The sequence below is a fragment of the Bidens hawaiensis genome, unplaced genomic scaffold (genome assembly GCF_021521415.1).
Source record: "Bidens hawaiensis isolate Kalapana, Puna unplaced genomic scaffold, B.hawaiensis_p1.1 tig00038605_1, whole genome shotgun sequence".
In the NCBI taxonomy this organism is placed as follows: Eukaryota; Viridiplantae; Streptophyta; class Magnoliopsida; order Asterales; family Asteraceae; genus Bidens; species Bidens hawaiensis.
Window position 1 is genome coordinate 35970 of NW_027496781.1, and position 10179 is coordinate 46148.

Sequence of the window (10179 nt, forward strand, 5' to 3'; positions counted from 1 at the left end):
AATGGTTTCAAACAAGGTTAAATCAATATGGTGTGTGTGCGGCTGGGCAGGGGGGGGGGAGGGGAGCGTTAGTAGGCAATTATATAGATAGACAGATAGATATATGTATTGTTTTGTAATTTCTTAATGTATAAATCCATTATCTCCGGAGCATCTGGTCGAAGCTAAAAATACAACACATGCTTAACATTCCCATCTTCAATTCGCCGGTGGCAACGTACACCGCCATGAACACACTATCTCTCTCTCCGCTTTGATGTCGTGAGTTGTTTTTCTCTGTTGTCTGTGTGCTATGAATTTTGTGTGCTATGAATTTTAAATAATTGTATCTTTATTGGTTTTCAAATCATAACCATTTAAGCTTATTTAAAATTTAAGTAGAAAAAAAAATGTTGGGCCTTAACTAAAAACATTTTTTTTTTGTCGTCGTTGTCTTTGACCCAAAAAAATTTTAACAAGTCTTGTAGACGGCCTCGGCCACTCGGAACCCCCCGGATAAACGAGGCCGAAATAAAAGGGAGAGGGAACCCCGACAATAATAATTCATTCAAAGGGCTGCTTTCTTCCCTTCCACGAACACGCACTCTCTCTCTCCGCTTTGACGCCGTTAGTTCTTTCTCTGTGTGTGTTATGAGTATCGGATTTCAAATCTACAATTGCATATCTAATTTGAAGGATAATTAATAATCTGTGCTTCCTCATAACTTATCTTATAATTCTAATGCAGATCTCCTCTGTCTGTTGATCCAAATTTGTTAGGGTTTTTAGATGCCCATTAATTTAGGGAGGAGCCTATGCCTTGAAAAGATATTAAGCATGCTTCATTGCTAATGGTTCTACCCATCAGCTCGTTTATTATTTATTAATTTAACTATATATGCTTTTAATTGGCTTTATAATATATTTTGAGAAAAACCTTATATGAGCCTAAGCTCGACTCGAGCTCGTGTGGTACCTTAAACGAGCCAAAGCTTGGCTAGAGCTTGATTGTGCAGTGTGAAATTAATATATAAAAGCCCAAAAGAGGTCGAACTAAAACATACACAAGGCTTGATGAGCCTAAACGAGCTTCCCATACAAAGCTCGAGCTTAGGTTTGGGCTCGATAACTAAACGAGCTTTATTTGAGGCTCGGGCTCTCAAAAAGGCTTGCATCGTTTTGAGTTTTTTTTATCAATCCGAGCTTGAGTAGCTCAGGAGCAGCTAGGCCCATTTGCATCCCTTGTGGGTGTAGGTATTCACGTGATTAGTTTTATACCAATTATGCGCCTTATGCCAGAATTTGCATGGGTAAGAAAACAACTAAATATTATCATTCAGGCATACAAAATATTAACAAACAGTGGAGCATATATAAATAGGACGAAAAAAAATAACATAATACAAGATCATCAAGATGATGTATACACAACCGAAGAACTTCCTTGTGATTGGAGCTTCATGGGCTGCATAAAGAAGAAAGAGCATCAGAACACTTCATCTACCTTTGAATAGTAAAATCAGAGATTGGCAAAACGGATAGGTGATGCGGGTAACGGGTCAAAATGGATTAATTTTTACACTCTGGAACACTTTGTCTAAAGGTACTGCTTATGTCTAACAAAAGTACTGTTTATTTTGGGATACAAAGATTATATTATTAGTGTCAAGTGCCGAATACAAAGATTATATTATTAACAAATATTGTAACTTTTTAAATAAGCATGGCTTTTTATAGTTTGGGATTTTGATTATTTAGGTGGTCATGTGCATGAAATAAGCAGATTTCAAGAACTCACAGGAAGCCTAATTAAGTGGATTGCTTGATTGTGAGAGATGTGTACTTGGATTTTCTTTTCTTGATTCCGGCCACAAACTCATCAGACATGCCTGTTAATATTAATTCCTCCAGACACTTCTGTTTCTGCAGTATCCTACACGGGATGCTGCTCAGCTTATGACAGTTTCTAATCTCTACTTCTTTAAGCATCTCCATTGCTTCTTCCTCCACATCCCACTCTTCCAAATTCTCCAGTTTCCACAACTTCAACACTCCCAGTTTCTTAAACCCGCCTCGATGACAAACCATTCTCGACCCCTTGAACGACCCCCCCAGCAACCTCAACACGATGAGACAAGGAAGCTGTTCTAATGTCTCCATAGGATCCTTTTCTAACTTAGAAAGGGACAATGTAAGAACCTTAACAGTTGGTGGAAATTCATTGAGCGCAGGTAGTTTTTGTAACCAGCCGTAAAGATTAAGATGAGAGAGTTTGCTTAAGCTTGTTAGCGGCTTCAAAACTAGATCCGAAGGCTGACCCATGCCATTGACTGAGGTCAACCTCAAAGACTGAAGTTTGACCAGCTTCACAATCCAATCAAGCAACACACTTTGACTTTTGTCTAAACTAAACTTAACACCCAGCTCTCGTAGCTCTTCCAACTTCCCCAAACCTTGAGTAACGGATATCTTTTCATCTAAAACCAGTCCCCATAGGGTTACTAGACTTGAAGAGCTTTTAGGCGGCATAGATAGCCGGATATTGTTGAGATTGAGATGACGAAGGCGTTTAAGCTTCCAAACGGAGTCGGGTAGACTATCAACACGAGTGTGCTTTACATCTAAGGTTTCTAGATACGATAGATCTCCCACAGATTCTGGGAGACTCTCCAAGAAAGTCCACCTCAGTCCTAGGTATCTCAAAAGGCGCAAGTGACCGAGTTTATCGGGCAGGCTTGTTTTGCACACTCCTTCAAGATCAAGCACCCTCAACAATGCAAAATCACTTCTAATAATTCTACCCAAAACCATCCCCACTTGCTTTTCTGACATGTCTTTTGGTTGGAAGTTAAATGACAAGTATGACCTCAAAAGAGACGGTTTAACCGGGACCTGATCCTGAACCTGTGTCTGCTGACGGGCAACCGCTCTTGTGGTGCTTATGTGTTGAACTATGCGTCTTACACCAAATGGACCCGCTACATCCTCCAAATTCTCTGATTTCCGTTGGATGTTGAACAGACTGATATCTTCTGCTTTTGGTAACAAAAAGCCGTGAAAAACCGAAACTAAACGGCACCGTCTTGGGCTGTTGTCGGATCTTAATTTGGTTATTTGAATTATATTACGACCAACCAGTTTTTCAAAACATTTTTGTGCCAAATCCTCGGGAAACCTGTCTTTGTGTTTTCTCTTCACAAATCCCTCGGCTAGCCATAGCCGGAGCAACCGCCTTACTGGGATGTCATAATCTTTGGGGAAAATAGACAGGTATAACAGGCAAAGCTTCAAGTGGATTTTCAGGTCGTTGTAACATATTCTCAGAACGTCATCGGGGCATTGAGCATCGCCAATCACAGCTGGCCATCTTCTTATTCTGTTATTAGAGAGCAGGCCTGCCATTAGGACGATGTTTTGAGGCGAACCGTTGCATATGGTTAAGATCTTATGTTTGAACCTTGTGATTCGATCAACTTTATTTTCCTTTCCCGCCTTGCTCAGAAAAATTTTCCAGCTTTCCTCATTATTTAAGTTGTTCATAAGATGTGGATTAAACTCCATCTTCTCTGGAATTGAACGGGACGTGAAGATTACTTTACTTCCATTTTTCTCATCTGGGAATGCGTCGTTTAGATCTTGAAGAACACTATAACTCCCAACACCGTCAACTACAATCAGGTACCTCTTACCCTTCATCTTATCCATACTTTTTAAAACGTTGGATTTGATCCGGTCTGCTGTATACTCCTCTGTCACCGAAATCCATGACTGGAATTCAAAGTGGTCCTTCGTCTTTCTATTCTTGTAAACCGCACGAGCAAGCGTGGTCTTCCCAGAACCTTCTTCACTGACAATCGGGATGAACATTTTGGTTTGATGAGTTAGCCGTCTCACCAGGCTTTTGATATCATCATTCAGCCCAAACACGCCTGCTTCTTCTTCTTGGTAAGAGAAGCAAGACAACTGATGTTTTGGGTACTGAATGTTGAAACCGACTATGTTCATCTCGTCTTCCTTGTAAGAATAGCTGAAGGTTAATTTCTTCCGTGGTTGCATATGCTCCTGCTGGTGTGGGATTGTGCTCAATGACCGTGCCAAAGCCCGTTTAGGACTCGGGGTATCCGGGATTTCTGCAATTGGCCAAACTGCAGATGAACTCCTTTGTGGCAGCTCATTGAAGTTATATTCATCATCGTGTTCATCTTCATCATCGTGTTCGTCATCTTGTTCATCTTCATTATGATCGCTAAGAGATTTCAGTGATAAAGTGTTGTGGCTACTGGGAGTAGTAGGATTAGCATCTTGAGGGGAAGTTGAAATGATGGTTTGAATTTTCTTTATTTTGCGTTTGAGCCTTCGGCATGAGTTGAGATTGTTGAAGAAGAAGGCTTGTTTCATCAAGAATCCAAATCTCTTTCTCTGTCCAGCAACTTGGAAGGTGAACTTTTCGATTTCATCTTCAATCTTAAAGAGTTAAAACAAAGAACAAAATGGTATTAGCCACTAAGTTTTTTCGTGTATGTGAATAACTGAAGACAAGATATTGAAATTACAAATGAAAAGGATAAATAACAACAACAATAACAATAATAATAATAATTATAATAATAATAATAATAAAACTAACTAATGACAACGATAAAACGTCAATGATTGTTCTATAATTCATGGCAGTTGTAGAATAATAACTGAGCAATAAACTTAAGATAAATGATAAATGAAATACTAACAAACCTGATAAAGAACACGAAGATGGCTCTCCCTTTGATCTGAGAAGCTATTCAGTTTCGTGAGAGAGTTCCGGACACCCTTCAGTTGAAGAATAATCACCTTGTTATCTGCTACTGATTCTTCATCCAACGTGTCCGCCAACTTCTGTGTCACAACCGCCACTACTGGTTTTACCTCCATTCACACAGAAAAGTTCAATGGAAGAAGATCAAGTTTTTCAACAATTTTATCTTTTTTTTTCCCCTCACCTGGATTGTGATTTACTTCACATTCTAAATGACTTATTGGGCATTTATGGTTGCAATTCTGATGGGTTTGATGTACTTTCCACGTAGTTGCATGGAAGGTGAGAATGTAGTTGAAGTTGGTAATTTTAATTTGAATTCGTTGGTAGTTGCCTTGAACTTTTGTTATATTTGTGTGGATTGACTTTGTTAAGATTTGTGGAAAATTTCATGAACAACCCAAAGCATTAGTTATGAATTTACTATAACAACTACCATTTGATTTCAAAATTACTTGGAATCTTCCTGAAGTCTACCATTGATTTACATAAACACGGTGATGTTTTTTCGTGGGTATAGTTTATAACAAACTATTAAATTATTTGTAGTGATTTGTTAAAGTATCATGTCATTGTCACATAGATGTAAGCTTTTAACTAAACCACTAATTCATAAGGACATTCACTGTAACTAAAAAATTAAATTGAAGAAAAAAGGAAAAGAATAAAAAAAAAAAAGTTAGTATGTGTGCATGCTACGGGTGAATAAAATACTATAGTTCCTACCCCAAGTGATAAATGATGAATTAAACGTATCTATGTTATATCTTCTCTGTTATAAAGGACCAGAATTACATTGTTTACGTAACATGATATGAAAAGAATGGGAAAAATCAATTGCAGTTGTCAACTGTCCCTATCAGAAATAGGATTGACTCCGGATTCGAGTCATAGCACATGGTTTCATAAAACCATACGATTTTCCTGATCTAAATCAAGCAGGTTTTACATGAACAAGATTTTGCTTAGCGTGTTCTATTCAATATGAGTAGGAGAAGAACCCGACGTGGTATTATTAAAATAATAGAGGAAGCAGAACCAAGTCAAGATGATACGGATCAACCCCTTTTTTGCTCCAAAGATCTTGCCATTTCGGAAGGAACTGGGGTTCCAATTCTATTTCTTTGATACATCTATTTATTCCGATGAATATGAAATAATTGTTTTGTTTTACTATTATAGAATGCATTAAGCACATCAACATAAATACGACAGTAAGAAGTGAAAAATGGAAGGTTGCGCAACTGGGAGGTAGGGTGCTTGAGACTTCATATATAAAATAAAATTTAAGCGCTTGATGGCAATCAAATGTATTTGGGGGGAACATTATGCAAAAAAGTAAAGTCTTGTGGTCTAAACAAAGACACATTAACCTGCCAATCCACCAACTCATTACGATTGACACCTCGCCAACTCGAAATCCATCAACCTGTCAGTCCACCAACCCGACACAATTGACACCCTTAGGTCTCGATGATTTAATAAGTTATTACATCCACTGTGCCTTACCCGTAACTCTAGCAGGGGAATTAAAACCAACTTTTACTATCTCTACTGCACGGTCTGTAAAATTTCTATTATTTGTATAGTATTAAGAACATTTGTTTATTTATATGGTGTTTTTGTTACACAAACTAGTAAAAAAGGCCAAAATGCACTATATACAAATAGTCAACAAAGTCAAACTTAAACAAGGGTTTAATGTTCATAATTAACAAACAATTTAATTGTATTCAAATGACAAAGTCAATCCTTTATAAAAAATACGAATTAAGATTGTAACAGATATTCTATAATTTGCTCTGTTTATATGATGTTCTTGTTGAGGAATATTAGTCAACAAAGTCAAAATACACTTTATTCTTTAATCTTGCGAATGACAACTGATTTAAGAGATCACTTCTTTTAAGCAGCAAAATTAGTAGTTTTGGTGTACCTTTTGAAAGTATAAAATGAAATGCAAACTTGTGAATAGTTAAGCTAAAGATATATTAATTAAGAATCACCACCACAACTAGTCCATCACCACCGCCACAATCACTACCACAAAACAATAAAAATGAAAAATATGTTTTACAACCATCCAAAACAACAAAAAAATATAATAACTCTACCTAATCATTGAAAGATCTAATCCTCATCCATTGCTTCTGATTTATAGCCAGTAAGATCAATTTTTCTAGCACCATCATCTTTTATCATCTTCAGTAGGGACATCATCACCACCACCGCCATCATCATCATCAAGATCAACATCATCATTATCATCTTCATCGGCAGGAACATCATCAGCTTAGTGAGAGACTTCTGGGCATCCTTAAGTTGATGTAACCTTGTTATCCGCTCTTGATTCTTCATCCAACGTGTTTGCCAGCTTCCGCGTCACAACTGCCACTACTGGTTTTACCTCCATTCACGCAGACAGATTCAATGGAAGAATATCCATCTTTTCAACAATTTTGTCTTTTTTTCCTCTACAATTTTGTCTTCTTTTCCTCTCCTAGAATGTAATTTACTTCACATTCTAATAACTGATTGAGTATTTATGGTTGCAATTCTGATGGGTTTAATGTTTTGTTGAATCATGATGTTCTTTCCACGTAGTTGGAAAGAAGGTGAAAATGGAGTAGCCACGACTTTTTGTTATATCTTTTGTGGATTGACTTTATTAATATTTGTGGAAGTATTCATGGACAAACCAAAGCATTACTTAGACACAACGTAATAGGGGCGCCATCCACCTCGAAAGCGTCTCATAGCGTCGAGAACACTACCTCCCGGGGCGCTATGAGGGGGGGCACTTCACACACAACGCCGATCACACATTGATTTTCTCCTTGATTTCCACATTTAAAAAAAAACAATTTTATTAATCTTTATGATCATATATATATATATATATATATATATATAGGATTAAATTAAAATAAAAACTCATTTGAGTTGTGAAAACTTTAGAAACTCATTCTTAACCATATGTTTTTAATTAAAATTTGAATCTTGTGGTTCAAAATTAAAGTGAATAAAAATGTAAATATAAATACACTACTAAAAAATTGGCATAAAGCAACCTTTTTGTTAGATAACGCAACTGTTTTTTCAAATGCAACGTTTTAAAAGGGTTGCATTTGAAAAAAACAATTGCGTTATCTGATAAAAGGGTTGCATTAGGTCTAATGCAACTTCACCTAATGCAGCTTTTTTTATAAAATAAAGGTTGCATTTGAAACAAACAAGCCGAGCGGTTTTAAAAAGGTTGCATTTGAAAGAAACAAACCGAGCGGTTTCTGGCTCGTTTGTCTAAAGAGAGCTCAAGCATGACTCGTGAGCAATTTTTCTAGCTCGAGCTTAACTCGTTTATTATTTACTTTGTTTCATTTTTTTTAAAGTTTAATAAATATATAGTTGTTTCTTACATGTAGGTTGGAGACTCCCATGTGTCAAACTCTTTGCTTTATGTTGATAACTCAGATCCTTCTTCAGGTTTTGTGTATGTTTGATTACTTAATTCATTGATTTTGTTTATCTGAATTATTAATTTTATCATTTGTATTAATATCATGAATATTTTTTTTTGCTAGGTTAGAAAAACATTTGGGAGCGAGCATGCCAGCAAGAGCCAAGCGGATGGGTAGGCTAAGTGATTTTGAAGATTATAGTCCTGGTGGATTCAACAATTTTTCACTTTTAAGAAGTTGTGAAACATACGAAGTAGTTCCGTACTATGGGATTTTGAGAAATATCTGGTAATTGTAGTTTGATATATGGTTGTATTTTGCCCGTGAGGGTATTTTTAGAACTTTAAAACCATTAAGGCGTTGCATATTTTCGTCGCCCGCCGTATCGCGCGGGTTTCTACTAGTATGTGTGTGTGTGTGTGTATGTATGTATATATAAAGATAAGTAAAGTATGCATGGATGTATGATAGAGTATGTATGGTTGTATGGAACGAGAAGAAGGGCACCAGACCCTAATAACATCTGAGGTATGTAGGACGAAATGCTCTTTAAAACGTAGAGATAGTATATACGAACTAAGTAAGTTAAAGTATGAGAGTACGAATGTGTGACCGTATGGAAGCAATAATGTATGTAAGTATGTTTGAACGAAAGGTAAACAGGTTAAGTATGTTATATGTATCCACGAATGCATATATGTAAGAATGCGAATATAATGTATGTTACTTGTTAAACTAAAACTCACTCAGCATAGCTGAATTTTAGTATGCACGCAGATGAGTAGGATGAGACGCGTAGCTTTTTGGAAGAACACATGGCATTCAAGGGAAGATTGGCAACAAGAAGAAGAAAGAATCAAGATATGTTTTATGTTTATTGTTGAGGTTATTGTTATGTTGTTTTAAGACAAGCACTTATTGGTTTGTAAGAAATGGTTGATTTTTATATTTTCGCAAAATTTTTAATTAACTCTGATATTTAGAACTGTGTAATGAGTAAATCCAACATCAAAGTATGGGCCAGTGACGGAGCCAGGAATTTCTTCTTACGGGTTCGGGATTTTTGGGTACTCGATTCTTTTCCGGCGTCAAGTTTTCGGGCCTAAATGGGTCAGGTCGGATTGGTCATTCGGTCAAACAAATAAAACACAATATCACCATCATAACAAAAGTACATCGTCAATATTCAAATCTATTTTTTGAGGAGTGGCATTTGAAGACGAAGAACCAAAATTGGTCGGCGCTCTTTTAAAAAAACTATGAATATCCCCTAAATGCACAAATTCAATATATACTAGTAAGCAACATTCAACACATAATTCTACTTAAACATAATTGTAAACGATAAATATAAATGTAATTGTAATTATAAAACTAACCTTGTTTTTTCTTACTCATACTTGATTTGACTATTCGAAAACCAAAGAAAGAGTCGTTGTGAGGTACCGATTGAATGATCGATTGAAACCTTAAACACTTGAAACAATCAAAGCGAGAGTCAATTGACCGTTGTTGATCCACTTAAAAATTCTTTTAATTAAACTGTGAACAAAGAAATTGTTGGGCTATATTTTGTGGTTTATGCTTGTATTTTTTGGACTTAGGTTAGGTGTATTATGTAAACCGAGAATCTTATGGTTCTCGGTGGGCTTTGGGCTTTTGTTGGGCTGGTATGTTGGCTACCCTATTTATAGATATCTTGTATAGGGTTTAGGTTGTTGACGTGTGTGATTTTGGCCGTCTAGTATCATAGATACATTAGACGAGTATTGTAAACATTGTGCTTAAGCACCCGACGTTAATCATAACGTGTGTTTTGAAGCAATCTTTTGAGTTCTTTATACTTATTCTTGTATCATCTTGTGTTGGATTTCCGCACCAACATTAAGATCAGTTGATATCATATTGAAAGATCCTTCACGGGACTTACAATTGGTATCAGAGCCT

General features: G+C 36.5%; 1 protein-coding gene across 1 annotated transcript; it reads right to left on the reverse strand.

The window, feature by feature from the left end:
- Positions 1-1768: 1768 nt before the first annotated feature.
- On the reverse strand, positions 1769-4944 carry LOC143590471 (putative disease resistance RPP13-like protein 2). Its single transcript, XM_077070940.1, has 2 exons — positions 4714-4944; positions 1769-4443 (listed from the first exon to the last, which is right to left on the reverse strand). The coding sequence occupies exons 1-2, from the start codon at positions 4888-4890 to the stop codon at positions 1789-1791; spliced, it is 2832 nt and encodes a 943-aa protein (XP_076927055.1). The 5' UTR covers positions 4891-4944; the 3' UTR covers positions 1769-1788.
- Positions 4945-10179: the final 5235 nt, after the last annotated feature.

Bases quoted from the DNA above. Each gene is read 5' to 3' on its own strand.
- LOC143590471 (XM_077070940.1), bottom strand. From the start codon at position 4,890: ATGGAGGTAAAACCAGTAGTGGCGGTTGTGACACAGAAGTTGGCGGAC. The intron at 4,444-4,713 runs GTTTGTTAGTAT...TAACTCTTTAAG, and splicing joins ATCTTCGTGTTCTTTATCAG to ATTGAAGATGAAATCGAAAA.